The 21,312-nt window shown below is 49.1% G+C and overlaps 1 protein-coding gene across 8 annotated transcripts in view; it reads left to right on the forward strand.

Annotated features, from left to right (window-relative positions):
- Tanc1 (tetratricopeptide repeat, ankyrin repeat and coiled-coil containing 1) overlaps positions 1–21,312 on the forward strand; it is a 226,287-nt gene that overhangs the window by 189,798 nt on the left and 15,177 nt on the right. For all 8 annotated transcript variants that reach the window (XM_021638947.2, XM_021638975.2, XM_021638983.2 and 5 more), the window contains 5 exons: positions 2,363–2,471; positions 3,370–3,492; positions 10,144–10,380; positions 12,119–12,304; positions 14,516–14,594. In XM_021638947.2, coding sequence (XP_021494622.1) covers positions 2,363–2,471; positions 3,370–3,492; positions 10,144–10,380; positions 12,119–12,304; positions 14,516–14,594 — 734 coding nt within the window. The remainder of the gene's footprint in view (positions 1–2,362; positions 2,472–3,369; positions 3,493–10,143; positions 10,381–12,118; positions 12,305–14,515; positions 14,595–21,312) is intronic.

The raw sequence follows: 21,312 nt of genomic DNA on the forward strand, positions 1-21,312 counted from the left end.
CGGACGGTACTTCACTATGTATGCTAGTTAACTTCGTTCCTAAGTTAACTAGCACCTCGTGGAGGCTGCAAGGTGAAAGGTGTGGCGGTAAACATGGATGGGCAGGTGCCTCCGCTGCACGTTGACTTCGACAGAATGCTTGTGTGTTTGGTGGCATCCCCATTCTGCTTTGTATGGTGGCTTGTGCCACCTACATTCTCCCCAGAAGTACGCAAGGGTTCTTCTCTCGGCCAGCATTTATTGTTTTATTATTGCTGTTTTGTTTGGAACAAGGTCTTTGTGTATCCTGGGCCAGGAGGCCTTGACCTTGATTTCAGGACCTCCTTAACCATCTAAGTACCAGGATCACAGATGCGTGCCACTATTCATTTCTTTTGCTGTGCTGTGGATGGAACCCAGGATTTTCACATGTGCTAGGCAAGCACTGTACCAAGCAAACCTTATTGTCAGCCCGCTTTCCTTGATGTTAGACGAACACAGCCTTACATGAGACAGACTCTCAGTGTATTTTTAAAATTTTCCCTAGTGACTAAAAATGAACATTTTCTTTTTCATATTACTGGCCATTTTTACTTCCATTGAGAAGTATCTGCTTAGTTCATCTGAACATTTGCTGATTGGATTTCTTGTGAATGTCTTTGAATTCCTGGTATGTTGTGGATGTTAAGGATCCAGTGGCTGGCACAGATCCCATGCTGTGGGCTGTCTGTTCACACTGGGATGGTTTCCTTTGCTGCACCGACGCTATCCTCAAAATCCTGTTACCGCTGCTCTGCTCTTTGCTGCTTGCTGCTGATTCCCAAGGCGTTAGAGTCTGATTCAGAAAGTCATTGCCTATATCTGTATCGTGGAATGTTTTTCTTAGCAGTTTCAATTCTTCAGATCTTACATCAGACTCTGATCACCTGGATTAACTTTTGTACAGGGCCAGAGATATGTACATATTTCCTTTTTCTTTTTTTTTAACATGTGAATGTTTTCTCAACATCATTTGTTAAAGAATCCACCTTTTCTTGGCACCCTGTGGAAAATCAGGTGGCTGTAGTCACATGTGTTCATTTCTAGGGTCTTCTGGTTGTTTTTGTTTGTTTGTTTGTTTCTTTCTTTCTTTCTTTGTTTTCTTTTTCTTTGAGATAGGGTTCCTCTTTGTAAGCCTTGTTGCCTGGACTCTCTTTGACCTATAACTCTCGAAGATTCTCCAGCCTCTGCCTCCTTGAGTGCTAGTATTACAGGTCTGTGCCACCACGCCCGGCACACGTATCTGTTTTTAACCCAGTGTCATTCTGGTTTTCGTTACTGTGATTCTCTAGTATATTTTCAAAATCAAATATTGTGCCTCCAATATTGCTCTGTTTATTTAGGATTGCATTTGGCTTTTCCATGTTTTTGTGATGTCATATGAATCTCAAAAATTCCTTTTTCATTGTGTCAGGAATGTCATTTGTATTTTATAGGGATTGCATTGACTCTATAGCTCACTTTCAATAATGTGGCCACTTAAACAATGCTGTATTGCCAGTCTTTGATTGTAAGAAGTCCCATTTTTTTTAGTATCTTCAGTTTCTTTCTTCAGTGGCTTTTAATTGTCATTGCAGAGGTCTCTCATCTCCTTACCATGAATGGAATTGTTTTTCCTAGTTTCTTTGTTAGCAGGTTTGCTACCAGTGAATAGAAAACTACTGATTTTGGTAGCCTGTTACCAACTCTATGTGGGGACACATGCCTTTAACCCCAGTACTTGGGAGGCAGAGGTAGGCTGTTCTGTGTGAGTTTGAGGTGCACGGGTTCCATCTTGTCTTCTAGACTCTTTATCTACTTGGGACATGTAACTATGCAGCGCCTGGCTTTTCTTCCCTTCCCCCTAGAAAGCCAGGTCTGTCTTCTGCCGGTTATGCCCCACTAAGGATGATGGGGCTTGGGGTGGGGGTGGGGGCTGAGGGCACTGAGGATTATGTCCCATCCCTTCTTACGTTCATCCACCCAATAAGCACTTCTTGGTGAATTTACTTGGTATTGGGCACCTTGCTGGGCACTGTGATTATAGGTGTGACTTAGCATTGTGAAGTTTGCATTTTTGTGACAGGCTAGAACAAAAACACAGGTGATGAGAGAGTGAAAGGGATGAGTTGACAGTGACAGTTCTGGAGATGCAGGCATCAAGAGTCACGGGGTGGGAGGTGGGGCAGAAAAGATCCTGCAAATGACTACAGAATGAACTGAAGAGTTACCAGCCTGAATGTTCTCTGTACTCCTGCTGAGGCCCACAGATGATCAGGGGCACAGTAGGAAGCCCTTATGCGAGGTCCTGTGATGTGGTGAGGCTGGGACCGTTTGTCATGAGCCTTTGTATTTCTTGTCCTAGGAATGGACACGCTCTACTGGCGTTCATGTTCTCTCGACAGGAAAGCAAGCTGAACCGCCAGCAGACCATGGAGCTCGGCCACCACATCCTGAAGGCACACATCTTCAAGGTGAGGTGTGCGTGAACTCTGTGGTTTGAAGATTTTGGACAGGTCCATAGGCCATCACAGAGATGTCTGTGAGCCCTGCGTCCATTCCCTATTGTTTCATTATTAAGAAAAGAACCTGAATTCCATGGCCTGTATCATCTTGTATCGCCTGGGTTCTCGGATCCTCCTTGTTTCTCAAAATGACATTTGATGTGTACCCTTTCCCCCTAGACTTCCTGTCTAGGTAGGTATGTCGAGAGCCATGGTTCTCAACCCTTCTAATGCTGTGACCCCTTAATACAGTTCCTTTTGGTATGATAACCCCCAACCGTAAAATTTCATTGTTACTTTGTAACTGTAATTTGCTACTGTTATAAATCGAACTGTATTTTCTGATGGTCTTAGGCAAACTCTGTGAAAGGGTTGCTTGACTCCCAAAGGGATGTGACCCACAGGTTGAGAGCTGCTGTTCTAGAGCCTTTCTGAGGCTTGAGGTTTTTGTTTTTTTCTTTCCTCTTCCCCCTTGCAAAGTATCAAGATTACAGTGGTGAAAATATTCTACATCGGTATCAGAGTGCTGAGCTTGCCGCTTACTTTTAATGCCACCCTCCTTTACTGGCCCTGCCTAGACGCCTTCATTCATTAGGAGTTGGAGACGGTGATTCTCTAGCTTTATCATTTATTGTTCCTCTGGTTTCCTTCTGCAGAAGGAAGCTTTCTCCTTATGTTCTCATTCTCTCTCTCTCCTATAGTTCACAGGGCTGTGATTTTCTGACCTTGTTAGCGCACAGGCCGAGGTGTCCTCCTGTATATGTCTCTGTCTGCACGGAGCATCTCAGTGTGCTGGACAGGTTCGCTCTCAAACTGGTGCTCGGCTGGGATGAGGTGCTCACGGGCATCTGCCTTTGCTTGTTTCCAGGGCCTCAGTAAGAAGACTGGCGTCTCCTCCAGCCATCTGCAGGCCCTGTGGATTGGCTACAGCACTGAGGGGCTGTCTGCTGCACTGGCCTCTCTCAGGAATCTCTATACTCCCAACGTGAAGGTGAGCAGCCTCTGCACAGGGACCTCGCCTGTTTCTCCTCTGCCAGTCAGCGTGGCTCCAATGAGGACAAAGATTCTCCTGGTCATGGCTTCCCCTCCTCCACAAAACACACTTCCCCCTTGAGGTCTGGTTTTGCTCCTGCAGGGAGATATGGGTAGATGGAGCTTTTGTGTTAGCCCATAGTGACCATTTCAGAGAGGAGGTGATGAGGAGGAAGTTCACAAAAAAACTGAAGGTCGGAGAGCTTGGCAGGGAAACTGGATTTTTAGTGTCCTGAATTACTATAGCAACCCCACTCTTCATGGACCATATGAAATCAAGAACTGATAACACAGAATGATGGGCCATAGAAAGCTGTCGGCAGGTTCCGGGGACACATGACATACGTTTCTGGCAGTGGAAAGAGTGTTAGGTTGGTACTGAGCGGAGAACTTCTTGCTCTGTGGTCAGTGGCTCTCCTGTGCTATTCTTGCTATACTTTTACAGAAAGATTTTCTTTCCTCACTTACAGATTGTATAACACAGTCTTAGAATCAAAGTCAGACCTTAGGCCACACAAAAGCGTCCAGCCGCAGACCCTGACATGCCCTGCTACTGAAACTCTGGGCCTCTTTCCCAGCTGACTGAGTCTTCACAGGAAACCGCTATGAGGTGATAACTGTACCTGCGCCTCCCTCATAGTAACCCTGAGGAAGCCTAGCGTGGCCATCCCGAGAGAGGAGGCAAGGCCTGGCTTGGGTTTCAGGTAGTTGGCATCCACCTCACCTCAGGAAAGTGGTTACCTGCACCAGAGATAGAGACATGGGGAGCACTGCCGGATATGTGGTTCCTCTCCCCCCGCTGACTCCCCGGGCCCCCAACACTTCCGCTGGCCCTGGCTCAGAAGTCTGGACTTGAGGAGCCTTCCCCATTAGTTGGCGGTATTCTGCCTCCTCCTTGTCCCTGTTGAGTTTGAAGAGTGAGGTTATGGCGTGCCCAAGGACCATGGGTATCAGGGAGGGCCTAGTGGTGGGTGAGTCCAGGGGGATGACCCAGAGCCCGACTGGCCAGTGTAGGGCCTTGGTGTGGAAAGAGGGTGTATTGTCCCTGGGTGGATACAGACAGCATTTGTAATCATAAAAATGCTACCTGTGGCCCTGTGGCCCCCTGCTGTCTGTGGGGCTTCAGCTTTGACTCACCCCCTTATCTGGGCACCTTCACATGGCAATAGAACTGTGCTCCTAGGGACCCCTGCGTATGTCCTCTCCCTCCAGGCACCAAGCTTTCAATACTTTTGTCCTGACTGAGCCTCGAATGCAGGTTTTCTTAAGTGGGTGGGCAAGAAGCCATTTCTGCAATGCAGGAGAAGCAATTCACCCTGTTTTCTCTTGTCCCAGGTAACCCTTGCTTTCTAGATGACACTCCCCCCCCAACAAAAAAAAAAAGTGGATAGCTCTAAATTTAGAAGTCACATAAAGATAGCTATGTCATAATTTTTTTCCACTTGGGTTTTATAAAAAATTGGGTTTAGGTTACTGTACCATTGGTCGTCTTTCTGACTATAGCAACATGGCTTTTGGCTTCTCTGTAGAATAAATTATAAAAGAAAAGGAGTAAGCTGGCAGTATCTGTTTTCACTACTTTAATGAATTCATGGGCATAGAGGTTAGCTTATGTAGGCTGTTAAGTGTGGAGAGGAGTGACGGGAAATGTCATACTCTCTTGAGCACGGGTTTTCAAGACTGGATTAAAAGGCTTCACTCTCCAGGCTGTCAGCTTTCCTCATATCATGCTGGCAATTTTAAGTTGTTCATTTTTACTTTGTTTTATAAAATTCCAGTGTTACCTACCCCTGCACCATCCTCAGATTTATGCATCTTGAATCTAGAATCTTAAGTCCTTCCATTATCTTCCCGTTTTGTCTTTGTAAGTCTTTGATGAGGGAGAAAACGGTTTTCACAGAATATTGAACAAATTACAGTAATTTAAAATTATGCATGCAATTAAGGATCTGTTTTTAGAGAGTATTAACTGTTGTCACACAGGAATGAATGTCATTTTGAAAATAATTGCAGTTTGCCACTTTGGCAAATTAAAATGACTTGCTCTGAAATGAGGGCTTGGTGATTTCAGAAGTGTGCTGGTGATTGCCAGCCCTGTGGCCTCAGTCGCTGGGGCCAGGGTCAGGCCAGCCTGTACCTGTGTGGCCCACTGGGATCCTTGCCACCCAAGCCTCCGGGCTCCTGCCCAGCTGGTTGTTTTGCTCAAGTGTTGTCATCCGGCTGTGCCAGTCCCTGCCTATAGACACTGGGAGCGCTTGGCTTCTGGTGTTTTGCTCAGCTGAAAGGAGAGGAGACCAGGAAGGAGGCAGGGACGTGGCCTGCCTTCCCTTGGCTGGGCTCAGGGAGATTGTATTCTGTATCGCAGTCAAGGAGGACACACTCTTCAACAGCCCTTCTTCCGTAAACTCCCACTAGTACATGTCTGCTTAGCCTGGGCTGGCTGGCACTTCTCCAGGACCTTGTCAGTGGTTCTCTGCCACCCTTCTGTGTTTTCGTAAGTTGCTAGGTGGTCTCGCCCCTTCCAAGTGTAAAGAGAGCTCCGGTGAAGCCCGTGAAGTCTCTTGCAGATGGGCAGGCATGTGTAGGATGAGTCACACGGTGCCTGCTACCAGCCTGCTCTGTCCCTGCTGCTCTGGGGGCAGCAGTTAGCCTTGTGTCCTGAGCTACCTTTGCCCCTGAGTCCTCACTCCTGAAATCTCCCAGGGATCAGAAAGCTGGCAGCGAATGCTCTTGGGAAAGTGCCTGGCATGTCTTACGTGCCTGGGTGCGCTGTTTCATTGCCGCTCCCCTTGGCTGTGGGAACTGGGACTATGCTGGGGCTGCAGGCACCCTGGAACTTTGCGATGATAGCTGCGACACAGGTAAGGCCCTCCATCCTGCTCCTCTGAGCTGCACATAGTCCAGCGGTGCACGAAAGGCGGTGTGGGAAGGAGATGGATCTCCAGGTCTCGGGACGTCACTCTGAAGACCCCACAAAAGGGTGATGGTAACAGTGGATGCTAACATCTACTTAGCACTTTTGAAGTACTGAGAGTAGTGCTAAGTCAGTCTCTCTTCCTGGGGGGAGGTGGTGTTATTTTGCCATTCGTTTTTAATCTTTCCAGCCACCGAGGGAGGCTTTTGTTCCCATTTTTCGGCTCGGGAGCAGAGGTTTAGGGCACAGAGGGACGGCAGGACACCTGATCCTGAGCTTGCCCTAGTGTGTCTGCAGGTACTTTTGTCACCTGGTATGTTTACAGCCCTGCCTGCCTGCCTGCCAAGCCCATTCTCTTGGGAAGCCCGGTTGCCAGAGCCCCAGGCCCAGGAAAGTCAGAGTCTCCAGGCTGGGACCCAGGCACCAGAAAATGTGAAGCTCTGGGGGACTTCAAGTGTGCCCCGTGGTTAAGAACAATGAACAAAGGGGAGACCTTTGAGCTGTCAGGGATTTATGAAGTAGAAATGCACACAGCAATGCAGCGACGAAAGCGGTATGTTTCACCCAAGCAGGCAGCAAAGCCTCAGCACATGCTATCCTAGTGTCTTGTCAGAGCTGCACTGTGGGGCTGAACCCCTCCACCAAGGTTTCCAAAGAGACCATGCTGAGCGGGATGGGGAGACACTGCTCATGTCCTCGAGGTGTGCCTGGAACACTGAAGAACTGAAGGGTGGTCTGAAAGTCACCTAATTTAGACCACTCACCTTGTCGTCTTTTTTTCTGAGGCTCGTGGGTCTCAGGAAAGGATGGGCTGATGGAGAGGAACATGGTTGTTGGCCAGCAAAGTTCTCACACGCTATCCCTGCTGGTCCTGAGGTGGTCCTTAGGAGTCTGTATTTATGTCTGTACACCTTGTTCCAAACTGATTGCCGAGGCCTTTATAAAACACCCAAGAATTTCTTCAGCATAATGAGGTGTTTGTTTGTTTGTTTTTTCTTTTTTTCATACTGATCATAGTAGTTCGGAAGGGATTTTTTTAAAAATCCTTGTTTTTATTTAAACTTGCAGTTTTAAAATATCTTTGAATGGTAGTTGAGTCAAGTGGTATTTTAGGGAGTGCTGAACCTGTTTAACTCTTGTAGGAGTCCTTCAGCTTGCTTGTTAGATTCTCACATTTCTGCATGCTTGCCTTTTCCTCTGTGTTACACACACACACACACACACACACACACACACACACACACACATCCCTATAAATGCTCACTGACATTGAGAGACTGGGTTGGTGTTGACCTGGGTCTGGCTACATGATGGTGATTGTCCTTTTTTTTTTTATTTTTATTATTTTTATTGGTGTTTTGTCTTTATGTCTGTGTGTGGGTGTTGGATCCTGGGGTTACAGACAGTTGTGAACTGCCATGTGGATGCTGGGAATTAAACCCAGGTCCTCTGGAAGAGCAGCCAGGGCTCTTAACCACTGAGCCGTCTCTCCAGCCCCGATGATTATCCTTCTAGTGGGATAAACATCTGGGCTGATGGTCGCGTGGCCAGATGATGTGACAGGGTGTCCCCATTACAAGCGTGTGGCTTACCATTCCTTGGTACTAGTGATGAGAAAGACCCACTGTGCGTTGCGGTCCTGAGTATGGAAGAGCTCTTTCCTGCATCTCTTCTCTCTATGAACTTCTGTTTTCAGAACCAACGTACAGCGCAGTGAGCTAAGAACACAAGAACTTGTTGTTGAGAGATGGAGAGGGAGGGAGTCTATGCCTCGGTGGAATGTGCGTGGAGCAGGGGGAGGACTTCACTCCAGGTTCTGTTGGAGTAGAGACCCACAGGACGTAGCCTTTGCTGTCTGTGAGGCGAGCGTTCAAGACAGAGGGAACTGAAAGGCAAAGGCTGTGGTGGCCTGCTTAGTGTTTCTGGGGCCAGGGGACCTGCAGGGAGCGGGTGTAAGAGAGAAAGCTGGGAGCACCTATCTTGTGGAGTTCAACTCCAGCATCATGGAGACAATTGAACATTTCACACTTTAGTCTCTAACATGTCCAGATGCCATTGAGAGCTGCAGTCTCGCCACTGGTAGTATAAAAATCCTGAACTAACAGTTTGTGAATATTCTGTTGGCTACTCCCTGGACAGAGCACTGAATTACCCAGAATTTTTATATGCCCATTTTCTTTCTGTATCTCTTAAAGATCCACGATCATCTCTAGTCAAAATAGATAACGTGGTCTCTGAGGTTTTCACATCTCATGGTCAGCCTGATGATCCATCCAGAGTGATGGATGCAGGTTGGAGCTATTGAACGGGACCAACTGAAGATGTGCACGGGGCATCTTAAGAGGTGTGAAAGCAGGCGATTTGAGGGATATTAGTATAGCTAGAAATTTGCCTCTGTTCAGTGATTTCATCTTAACGTGTGTAGGACAGAAATGTTCCCTGAGGTCTAAGGCCCCTGGCAGGTGCTGGGTGCCGCTGTCCGTGGGAGCAGGGCAGGGCACACTGCCCGTGTGCTGTGCTGATGGTCCTGAGGTCCTGAGCATTTCTGGGCTTTCTCTTTCTTTCATGGAGGAACATACCCTTGTCAAGAAAAGAGACTATTCATGTTTTCTTTTGGCTTTATCTCGTTGTTAATGCTTCAATCCTTGGTTATTATTTCACTGTTAGAAGGATGAGTTGTCAAAGTGCAGCCCCTGTAATAACAGTAATTTCAGTGTTAGCTGGAAATCATTACAGGTGTGCCACCCAGGGGCTGGAGAGGTAGAGGTTAAGAGCACTTGTCCTGTCTGGCAGAGTCCCTGGGTCAACTCCCAACACCTATGCGGTGGCTCGTAACCATTCATAACTCTGGCTATAGGGAATTGATGACCTCTTCTGACCTTTGTGGGTACCAGGCATGCATGTGATGGCACAGACACACATGCAGGCAAGACATCCATCCATACAAAGTCAAAATAAAAAAAATAGCTTTAAAAAATATGCCGCTCACTACAGAGGATGAGGAAAAGAGGGCATATTATAGACATCAAAATTTTGTATTTTCACTTGTGATGAACTGAAAATCCATAGTGGAAAGTTTAGCATCGTAGCCATTTCTAAATGTTTATGCCTGTGAGGTTTTTTTCACATTTAATGTTGTGAATCTCTAAAACTTTTCATCCGGTAAGTCCCTTCAGCCATGAAGCCCTCTCGTTTCCCCTCCGTGCATGGTCTGAAAGCCATGCCCGGCCTGGGTCTGTCTTTGATTGCCCTGGGTGCATCCTCAATGGTGTCACGTGCTGTCAGTCTTCACTGCAGCGTCACCGTGGTTGAATTCCCCTCGAAGCCTGGCGGCATATCCATCTCGGTCCATCCTTCAGCTGCTGGACCCCGGGGTTGCCTGCCACGTCTCGAACTTGGTGAATGATGTTGATGTGAACTTGTGCACATTCCTCCAGGATTCTGCTTCTAGTCATTTTGGCCATATCCCCAGCAGCAGGTTCGTTCTGTTTTCCATCGTTCGGAGGAACTTGGGCGGTTCCTCCCAGCGCAGATGCGCCTGTGCGAATGCGCACACACACTGCTGCTGGTCCACCTCAAGCCCGAAATGTACTAGAACAGAAACAAAAAGTTGCAGATACGGGCCTTCTTCCCAGACATGGCCGTAGTGGACACATGGATGAGATGCTAATCTTGCTCGGGGATGTTGGCCAACAGGTGAGCCGGCTCCTGATTCTGGGAGGGGCCAACGTCAACTACAGGACGGAAGTGTTAAATAACGCCCCCATCCTGTGCGTCCAGTCTCACCTCGGCCACGAGGAGGTTGTCACGCTGCTTCTGGAGTTCGGCGCCTGCCTGGATGGGACATCAGAGAACGGCATGAGCGCGCTCTGCTATGCGGCTGCCGCAGGCCACATGAAGCTGGTGTGTCTGCTGACCAAGAAGGGCGCGAGGGTAAGCTGCTGCCTCCTTGACACGGAGGGTGGCGACAGGGTGTCTGAGGGGCGGGGAAACATCTTCCTGTCATTCCTGGGGTGGTTGGCCCCTGGGCCAGGCTTCATGGGTTTCAGCTCTGTCCAGTGCAGTGAGTGGCGACATTACAGAATCAATGTAGGATCCGGGTGTCCGAGTGGGAGCCTCAGGAGAGAGGTAGCCATGTAGTAAGCCTGCCATGTAGGCTTGATGTTGTCCGAGGAGATTCCAGGCCATTAGCCACATGGGCAGTGCCATCCCGAATTGTTGGGAAGATTTTTTCTGAAGTTTTTTTTTTTCCCTACATTGTGTGTGTATGTGCGTGTGCATGTATGCACATGTATCCATGCATATATGTGCTATGCTACACATAAGGGGTTTAGAAAACAGTGCTGGAGGGAGTTGGTTCTCTCCTACGGTAATCAGATGTGGAAGCAATTGCCTTTCCCTGTTGGAGCCATCTTGCCAGCCCTGTTGGAAAGATTTTAAATGTTTACCCCAACGCACCCCGAATCCTCCGCCTTGTCCTTGTCATGATTCGTTTAGAACAGTCCCGCCAGTCCTCTGACTCCTAGAAGTCATGACCAATCACCTTTCCTTTTCCCACCCGGAACCCCAGGCTGCTGAGGCCCCAGTTCTCATCTGTCTGTTGGGATCCCATGACACTGGCATGAGCCTCCCACCAGCTTTTTGCTGTTACCGTGAGATAGCTGGTACCTGACACATCAGGCTGGAACTTCCAGGCTCGGCATAAGCCCTCTTTAGCTTAGTATCAGCAGGTGCCCATTTCACAGGCAAATGAGCCTGTTGATTAACAGTGGGTAAGTTAAGTTTAGGGTGGATTTAGTTAAGTTAGGCTTATAGTAGGTACAGAAATGGTTTCTGTTGTTGTTGCTGAACCTTAGCGCCAGTGTTTGGGGTGCCTGTCTTACTGCTGTGTGGCTCACTCCCAATTTCTGGATGACAGCTTTCTCTTAGCCATCTTCTGAGGCCAGTGGTTCCTCTTCTGTCACATCGAAAGCTTTTGGGAAGAGTCTAGCTGCCCTGTTGGGGACTCTTGCAGAGTCCAGGTCATGGACTTGATGTCCCTAACCTTGGAACCATGTCAGAGCTGAACCCTGGCCTCCCCTTCAGTCCTAGGACAACAACGTTTAAATGGAGTGCTGGGGGTGTCTTCAGGAGGTGTGCAGCGCTCACACATTCTGCTGACTAGCTGCCATCTCCCGGCTTTGTGGCTTTCGTTTATAAGCCAGTATGTCCCAGGTCACCCCCCTGCATGTTATCCTTCCTATGTTCCTGTGTTCTCTAGATCCTTTCCTTTCTTTGGCTCCCTGGTTCAGTGAGCAAAACCCGCTACCACCACCCCAAATCTCAACCTCCCAGAGCAGCCTGCAAACACTTCACCTAATACCCCATTGGGAAGCATAGGTCTTTGACTGAGGGTTCGATCTCTGAGCTCTGTGTAGTTTGCTGAGAGATATGTGTTCGTGAGGAGACTGTCTTGTGGTTGCTAGTTCTACAGAGGGAACGCAAGGCCTGGATTTAGTGTTCTTATCCCAGTGAAAGAAGCCACGGGTTCAGTGCTGTCCAGAAAGCAATCTGGATCGTGAGCCTTTGTTCTTCTGCAGCGGCTTGAATTTGCACGTAGCCTGCAGGGCACCCTCTTTCCCAGCGTAGAGGGGATGTTCACCTTTGCTCTTGCCCTGCTTCTGCCTCCCAGGTGGACCACTTGGATAAGAAGGGTCAGTGCGCCCTTGTCCACAGCGCACTGCGGGGCCACAGTGACATTCTCCAGTACCTGCTGAGTTGTGAGTGGTCAGCCGGTCCTCCCCAGCCTGGCACCCTAAGGAAGACCCAAGCCCTGCAGCAGGCGCTGACGGCAGCCGCCAGCATGGGCCACTGCTCGGTGAGTGGGGCTGTGGGCTTCCTTCCTGAGATAGGAGATGCTGTGTCCCAGCACTTCACTTGTTTGGTGCCAACCTTCTAAGGTGACAGCCACAGGCAACAAAAGGAAACAGGGATTTCGAGAAGGAGTCATTGACCCTGACCAGTAAAGGGCTTCTGGTGACTGTGTCCTTCAGGAGTGGGGTGGTGAGCACAGGTTTCCTCCACCCACAGGCTCTGATGGCTGCTTGCTGTTTGTCTTGTTTTGTCTTCCCCTCCTCCTCTGCTCTTACCCTCTACCTGGCTCTCTTTCCTCCCAGCCCCTTTAGTTCCTTCTTTTGTCTTTATAGCCTTTAAGAAACAGTCCCATGGAACCCTAGTTCTAAAATCACTCTGGGGTGTTTGAAGGGCTTTTAAAAATGGAGGTTGGGTGCTTTTGAGAGTCTGTGAGAACACTCATTATTCAAAGTTCCAACACTGAAGGAGAGATTTAGCACAGCATTTCTCTCTGGTAGATGACACTAGCTCTAGGTTTGAAGATTTAATTGTCCTCAGCTGGCCTGTTTCTCTGCCTTGGCTGTGATTATAACAACATTTGCTCCCATCTTGCTGTGTGTTTCTTACTCTTTGCTATCTTCAAGCCATTGGAGGTGCCAGATTTGGTGATATTCTTTCCCCGAAATGACTGGAATTTGAATGCCAACCTGGCTTCCTGGCATTTGGCACTTGCACTCGATGGCAGATGCACATACAAGCATGCAATGCTGGGTGGCTGATATTTGGTATGCATAAATTACAGTGTTACATATATGTATCTGAAAATGTAGGTGTTTTCCTATTTTATACAAGACCTCAGGTAGCCTAGTCTCTGTAATTCTAGATCTTCCTGCCTCTGCCTCCCAAGTGCTGGGACCACAGGCATGGGGACCATGCTCTGCCTCCTCCTTCAACTGAGTGAGTGGGTACGGTATCCAAGAAGTCATCCATGGGAGGTGTGTGATGCACACCCACACACAATGCACATTCTTTTCTTAACTCGTTTTCACCACTCAGGAGCTGACCTGGAGAACACTGAGCAGAAACTACCTCAGAGCAACCACTGACATTTCAAGCAGAAAAGCAAGACTTCTTAATCAGAGTCCCGAAGAGGACGTCAGTTTCCTAACACCCTCACAGTGAAGGGCCACCCTCTCTGCCACTAAAACACAGCACACACTTAATCTTAATGCTTTGGGGGTCTGAAATCTAAAACTGAGGTGACAGGAGGCCAACCTTCTCCCTGAAGGCTCCAGGAGAGAGCCTCTCCTGTCTTTGCTAGCTTCTAGAAGCTGCTGCCTTCCTGTCTCAGGCCTGCTTCCTCCATTTCCAGCGTACACAACCTCACTCGCCATCCCTGCTCCTCCCTCCTCTGACCCAGATTCCCTCTGTGCAGTTCTTAGGAATGTCGTGGTTGTACCGGGTATGAGAGACTATATGACGGACTGTATACCTGGACAGTTCCACATAATGACCCTACTGCAGGGTCTGTGACTTCCTCCTGCCACTTATGGAGCACTCGGAGCTTACATGGGCTAGGAGTAGACCCAGTCAGCGTGCTGCAGACAGTACGGATTGGGAGGCTGGAAAATGGCTCTGTCGGATTCTCCTGTCACTCAGGATGACACCGGCTCTGGCCCAGGGCACAGATACTTCACCTCCCCGAGAGCTGGCTTTCCTGCTCCCAGCTTGGGACCTGCTCTGCTCTTTGACAGGAAGATCCCCAGAAGGGAGAGGAACAGTGCTTTCAGTAGAAAATCGTCTGGACAATCCTGAAAGAGATTTTTCATTGTGAAAGAAATATATCTCACCTTGTTTCCTTTCCCGGTGAAGAGTGACCTAATGCTGATTTATGCAGAACTTCACTCTGTGTGATCCGCTGGGTCCATGGTTGATTACGTTGGCATATTTGGGTCACGTTGGAATTCATTAGAATTCTAAGTACCTGAATGGAGTTGTTGAAATTCACTGAGATTGTTGTTTTTGTTTTTTTTTTCTTTTTAATTCTCCCAAGTGAAAGTGTGACTAGCATACGAATCATGCTTGAAAATGGTTTTCATTCTGTTTTCTCTGCTTGTGCAGCACAAGATAATAATGGTTAAAAAAAAACCCACAACACTCTCTCCTTTGATATATGGGCTATAATAAGCACCCATTGCTCTGAGCGCTCATTAAATCACCTTGCCACGTCTGACAGGTAGTCCAGTGCTTGCTGGGAATGGCAGAGGAACATGAGATCGAAGTCAATGGCACCGACACGCTGTGGGGAGAAACAGGTAATTATGCTCCCATCGTTTGTAGTCAGGGGCCGCTTTCCTGATGTCTCAGCCCCCACCATGGCCTGATTGTCTTCAGAATGGCTGGTGATGTGTGTCGTCCTGTTTTTACTTTGTCACAAGGAACTTGAAGCTTAAAGCCTTTCAGACTTGCCAAATGAGTAGTAAGGCTTCCCTGGAAGCAATAAAGGGGACTCATTTTGCGTTAGACCAGCAATTACCATGCACTTGAGAAACATGAGATGGAAATGCTTCTGGTTCGCACATGCCCCAACCCCACCTGATCCTGCCTTGATGCCTGCCAAGGGTGCTGAGCCTCAGCTCCATTGTCAAGTGAATCAAGGGTGCTTAGAGGGAAAGTATGACTTGCTCTACCTTGTGGAATGAGCACAGAACTCAGGTCTCCCAGCCCAAGCTAAAATACTCGGTACAGTCTAAAGCTCCTTTCTGTTGGTTGGGGGAGGGGGTCTGCCTGACTTTGTGGGATGGAAGATTGTCAGATTAATGAAGATGGCTGCTGTTTTAGAATTTTCCATTCAACACATGTAGCCAAAAGGCATGATAGGTTTCCCGGCTTTGTGTACGATGCACGTGACCATCATGTCTCTTGTACAGATTTGTTTCACACTGCTTCTAAGATATTTCCTAGCAGAGCAGATGGTGGTGTGGAGAGTTTATTAGCTCGATCACACCTGGGAGGAGCCTCGGACATTTTCCTGTTGGGAGAGCAGGCTGCCCTTCAGAGCCACACGGCTGTTTTCAGAAGCCACCATCGGCTGGCTTCCTGTGGCTTGCTATGGACCAGAGGAGGAGTGGAGTATGGCATGAGTTGCAGAGAGCATGTAGGGCTCCAGATGGTGTTGATCAGACCTAAATTTCTGTCTCCTCCCCATTGAGATTCTGACAGTTGGTTGATGTCTAAAGAGACACTTGAGAAATTAAAGACTTCTCACTTAAAAACAACAACAAAAAAAAGGTACACATTTATTATCCCACAGTTCCTGAGAGTGAGAAGTCTAGGCTCAGTGGGGCTGAGTCCTGTGCTTCAGGCTCTCACCTGCCCATGGTCTAGGTGTTGGCTTGAACTGTGTTCCCGTCAGAGGCTCACCAGCTTCCAAGCACTGAGGCCATGGACAGGATTCATCTCCTCGAAAGTGCACATGAAGGCCCAACTCTGCGAGAAGACAGAGTTGTTCAGCCCTTCCCCTGTGAGGCCTTACACGCATGTTCAGACATTGTGACCCAGAAAACAGTTCTGTTGTCATCAGTAGGGACTTGGATGAATTTAATCAGATTTTGACTTGGGGGTTTTTCTTCTGTTTATTTTATTTTATTTTTTGAGAATTTCGTGCATCATCTTAATTGTATTCTCTTTCCCCTCCCCTTCAGCCAACTTCACGCTTTCTTTCTCTCAAGAAACAGACACAAAACAAAAGCACTCCTTTCGCCTGTAAAATCCCACTGTGTAGGCTGACAGAGGCCTGTGCCTGGAGTGTGGTTGGTAGACCCAGTGTCACTCCATTGAAGAAAACTGATTTCCTTTCTTTTAGCAGCTGTCAGTTGCAAATGGCTTCGTGGCTAGGGGTGGGAATTGGTGCCTGCCTCCCCTCCTCTGTGCTGGAACTTTGTCTAGTGAGCAGGTCTGGGGAGCAGAAAAGCACACTGATTCTGGGAGTCTCTTAAATAGGAGTCAGGCTCAGCGTGGTTCTTGTCCCAGAATCCAGTGGTTGGTGGGTTGGCTGGAGTTCCGGTTGGAACTCTGGGCTCAAATTCCAAGCAGGCCCAGATCTTTGAAGTTGGAGAGGTGGGTGATAGACAGGCCATTGACAAAGGGAACCAACCTGTTCTTGTTGCCTGAGGTGGCCTTGGCTGGCCCAGAGTTCAGTATGAAGACCAAGCTAGCTTCCAGCTTTAGCCAATCTTAACACCCCACCCTTCTAAGTTTCAGATTATAGCTGTGTACCACCATGCCCAGAAGCCAAGAGCTTTATTGAGAGAATTTTACATTTTAACATTCTGAGTAAGAAAAAGCAAGGCCAGCTGTCTGTCAGGCTTAGAGAGCCACTGAAGCTCTCCAGGAATTGTGTATCAGTAAAACCATGGCATCCTGGCCAGCGAGTTCCCTGCATCCCTGATGACTGATGTCTGCCCAAACCTTCCTGCCTCCCACAGCTGTGCATTTCAAGGGGGAACAGCCCAAAACTTTGCAAGGCGTGCTTTAGATGAGAGAACATCAGCAGATATTGGGGTTCACTACACGTGTGCCATCCAGAAGCTGAGGTCTGTGTTTTGGATTTGGATTTTGGGGGTCTTTTACCTGACTCCAAATGTGGGAATGAGAGAGATGGGGGGTTGGGGGAAGTAAGCAGGACCCCAGCTTAGTACATCCTGCAGTGATGGCGATCACATGAGCCAACAAGTCACAGCCTTCCCTCATCACCAAGCTTTCTCTAAGCAGCAGAGCCTGGCCTCTCGTCAGCAGGGAGGAGGGGGGAAGCACTGCACGAGCCGTCTGGTCCTCATTGCTGTAGTTCTCAGTCCTGAAAGCAGTTGCTTAGTCAGTGGCCTTGTTGGGTCCTCATTCCAGAGTGTTCTCCATAGTGCTTTGTGTCTAGAATATCCAGGATCCTGAGAGTGACTGCTGTGTTGGGCGAGGGAAGGTGGAAGGACCACGGGTGCTCCACATGGAGAATACACTCCTTGTTTCGCCTGGAACCCTTGACTCTGTTTACAAGTCCGCCGTGAACAACCTGGCTTTAAGATGTTGGCTGGCAGGTGTAGAAGGCGGTTTCCGTATCTGTTTCAGGCTCACCCACCCGTCTTTGAAGGGTGCACTGTTTTCTACGCAGTGGCTCTGCCCTGTTTGCGTGCACGTCTGCTCCCACAACAGTGAGATACTCAGAGGTGGCGCCAGCTCCTGTGCAAACGCATTTCCCTGCTGCCCTGTCAGGACAGACTTGCAGACTCTGTGCACCTGCCTCACGGGGCCCAAGTGTGGGCATCATGGCTCCTTCCGGTTGAAAGAGATGGGTTGTCTGATGACTGCCCTCGGCCAGAGAGGCAAGTGCGAGAACTCATTGGGTAGAGTAGTTGAGAGGAGGCATGGCCTACAGAGTCTAAAGACTTTCATCTAAAACAGTGTTTAGTCTGGACACTGTGGTGACCCCCTAGGTTTTAGAAGCCCCCCAAGTGCCTGCTGCTTTGGGGAGCAGAGGGCTTTATTTAGCAAAACCTACCTTCTCACAGCTCTGTTCAGTTTTAGAGACAAGCCATTCAACGTTAGTTCTGTAGCTGCTATAGCCCTGAGCTACTGCCCTCCTTTTCTCCTTCTCCCCTTCCTCCTCCTACTCACCTTCAGTAGAGAACAGTGGGTGTCGCCTGTTAGCAGACACCAACCGCACCACCCTTGAGGCTGCCACCCCGTCCCCCCCCCCCCCAGACCGCCAGATGACCAACGGTTGCAGTTTGCTAGCAGGAGCCCATCCAATGCTCAGGTTATCTGTCTCGGTGTTCCACAGCCATGACGACTCAGCCCTGGCTCCCAGGGAGTCCCGACTGATTTGACTTACTGTTTCCATGGCAGTGTTGGATGTGAATCAGCCCAAGCTGAAGTGACCAGGGACGCTCAACCGGTGACCTAATGCTGTGCTGTGGGAATCGGCAGAGCGAGTTCCCACACTCCAGGCTCCCGTCCAGTGGGGTCTGCACCCTGCTTCTGGCTGTTTAGCTCCCCCTCTTGGAGTAGATGGAAGCAGGGCCCTCGTTTTCCAGCCTGTTCTCCGGGGACTGTTGAGCTGGTTTTGGGGGAGAGGCTATGGTCCATGCACCGTGAGCTTCGAGGGAGCTGGAATTCCTGCTTTTCTTGCTCCCGTGTGACTGCTTGGCCTGGTGCTGTCCCGGGGAGCAGGGTTAGAGGTGTTGGGCCATTCGTGCTATCAGTTGCATCCCTGCGTGTGTCTGCTGAATAGAGTGGACGGTGCTGGTCTAATCTAGGGCTTGCTGTGTGGTATTGACCAAGTGACAAGAGTGGGAAAAAAAAAAAAAAAGAAAGCCTTACGGCTTTAAGGCACAGGATATTCATTTTGTAGAATTGTTTGGTAGAAGTACTTGGTGGATAGGGACAGGGCAAGGGACCAGTGACATGATTTTGGTAGTCCTGTCCTGCCTTGTTGGATTCATAGCTCTGTGCCCTCATGGTGTGTGTGTGTGTGTGTGTGTGTGTGTGTGTATGGGGGTTTGCCAGCTGCTGAGTGTAGCATGGGCATGGTTCCCGCTCTCCTCTTTCCCCTTGTGTCTGTAATATCCCCCTCTCCTGGGCCCTCACCTGCTCTCCAGCAAGCTGCGTATCCTGGCTGGTGTCCCTGGAGCCTCTCGGTCCTGGGCTTTGAGGATAAAGGACGTTGCTGCCTTCACGAAGGGGCGTGCCCCGGTGCGTCCCATTAGGGCTGGGTGGGACTGACTGAGGTACTTGGCGTGCGTGACGTGCGCATCTCGAGTCTGTGCTGTTGGTGAACACTCCGAAAGCAGTTTGGTCATTGTAAACAGTTGGCTCCCATTGCCAAAGCTGCTAAAGAGGCTCGGTTTGCTGCGTTCCCAAGGTGAACTGTAAGTGGAGTGGCAGGAAGCACATCACCTAGTCTTGCTTCACTGTTGGCCGTTTCTGGGCGGAGCCCAGCCACTTCTGTGTCGAAGCATAGCCCTGTCAGATGGGTGCCGTGTGCCCAGGCCTCCATGGAGGAGAAGTCTGGGTCACCTTCCCTCCGCATCTCCAGGTCAGGTCTAAGAAGCGAATAATGAGCTTTGCTGGTTCTCACCCTCAGGTCGAGCCACTCTGGACCCTGTGTGCTTGAGTGACAGACCTGTTACAACATTTTATAAACAGCCCTGGGAAGGAAATGACTGTGTTCCCAGCAAGCTGACAGTTGAGGGTTGCCTTTTTTTTTTCTTTTTTAATCAAATCTCTGCCCAGAGTACTTCAATATGTAAAAGATTCTGCCAAATGATCCGTTTTTATGGTGCAAAGAAGTGTTTCTCATTGACGTTTTCAATAAGCTTGGATGGCTGAGAGTCAGTCAGGTTTTTCTTAAAATGAACACCTGCCACAATGAATCTGCTCAGAAGGACAGCGCTGCCGAGGTGAAGTTATTCAGGATCGTCAGGAGGTGGGCTGTGCTTTTTTTCATAATTTAATCACACAGATGACATCTTGTTAAGGGTTTGCCAAGGAAAGGCATTTGTGCCTGGCTTCAGTTGCTGTGTGTTCACATGGGCTGGGGTCTTCCCTGTCATATGGCTTTGTGCTTTATTGTGTGTTCGGCCAAACACAGAGCAGCAATGCCCTCTTCTTCCACCCTGTCCTCTCTTTCACACCCCCAGACCTTTCTTTGTCTGGTCAAGCCAAGTTCACAGACCCTCATTACAGTTGGGGCTAAGGCTGGCTTTCTCAGCAGGATGCTTGGAATTCCTGATCTTAGCTTGTTCTGAGTTTTGTTTGCCATTGCTCTCCGTGCTTCCGAATATGGGAATACGGTATCCCAAAGTCCCCTTGGCTGCTGAAACTTGAGATGCCTCCTCGCCTGGGGAGATTGTATGATGGAGCTAAAAATACTCTGGGTAGGAGAGGAAGCCGCTGCCCTGCTGTCTGTCAGCAGCAGCATCTCCTTAGGAATTCCTGTGTAGAACCTGATCCGCTTTGAGCCTGAGCAGAGTGGACCTGTGCTGACAGGTTCTTAATCCCCTAGAAAGGGCCTACACTAACAAGCACACCGCAAATCAAATCGGGCGGTAGGGAAAGAAGAAGATGGAATCCAGCCCTGTCGCCAGGCCCGGCAGGGCACGCTTGTCAGCTGCTCCAGCTTCTGGCTCCCCTGCCTGCTGGTGAAACACACAAATCCTATTTTTAGCTCATGGCTGTCTGATGTGTTCCTGTCAGGACTTTAGTAGCAGCTGCCACAGAGACCCCCACCTCACGGCCCCATTTCTCACTGGGATGAAGCTTCCTCACCAAATGAAAGAAGGAAGTGTTTGGTACCCAGACCGCTCCAGTTCCATCAAACCCAAGGTTGGACTCACTTCTTTCCATGGAGTCCAATGTTTCCATGTGCATACACATGCGTGTGTGTGCTTGTGTACATTTTGATGCTTTTCTCCTCCTAGATGGGTACAGCCGTGGAAGGAGGAGGGGGAAATTCCAGCACAGCAGCTACCACATGACCCACTAGCAGTTCAGATGGCTTCAGATAGTGTATACTCCAGGAGAAGAAAATAATAGGATTCTCTTTCGAAACTAAATGCATTTTAATAGAAAGCAGGATACAAAATTACTCTTTTTCAGACAATAAATACGTAATCCTTAACAATAAGATTTTTATATCCTTCGTAACTGTAGGGTAGGGACAGACCCCCTATACAGAAGGCAGTGCACACCAGCATGCTACTCTGTGATCTGGAGGTGTGCCTGAGCGGCTCAGACTCGGGCTTCCGACCTGACCTTGTGCACAGACTATGGGACACACAGAGGCAATGTGGGCAAGGCCAGCACGTATGAGGTTAGACAGCAGGTTCTCCAGTGAATCTGTGTCTGGCCCTTCCTGTACAGAGGAGTCGCCTGTCAAGGGAGAATTCCCACAGAGATGTCAGCTCATCTGTGTTTAGAGCTTTTGGTCACCTGAGTTTCTCAAGATAATCAAGATAGTTTTTCTGCCCGAGGGGGGTCTGG

Source organism: Meriones unguiculatus, chromosome 8 (genome assembly GCF_030254825.1).
Source record: "Meriones unguiculatus strain TT.TT164.6M chromosome 8, Bangor_MerUng_6.1, whole genome shotgun sequence".
NCBI classification, from domain to species: domain Eukaryota; kingdom Metazoa; phylum Chordata; class Mammalia; order Rodentia; family Muridae; genus Meriones; species Meriones unguiculatus.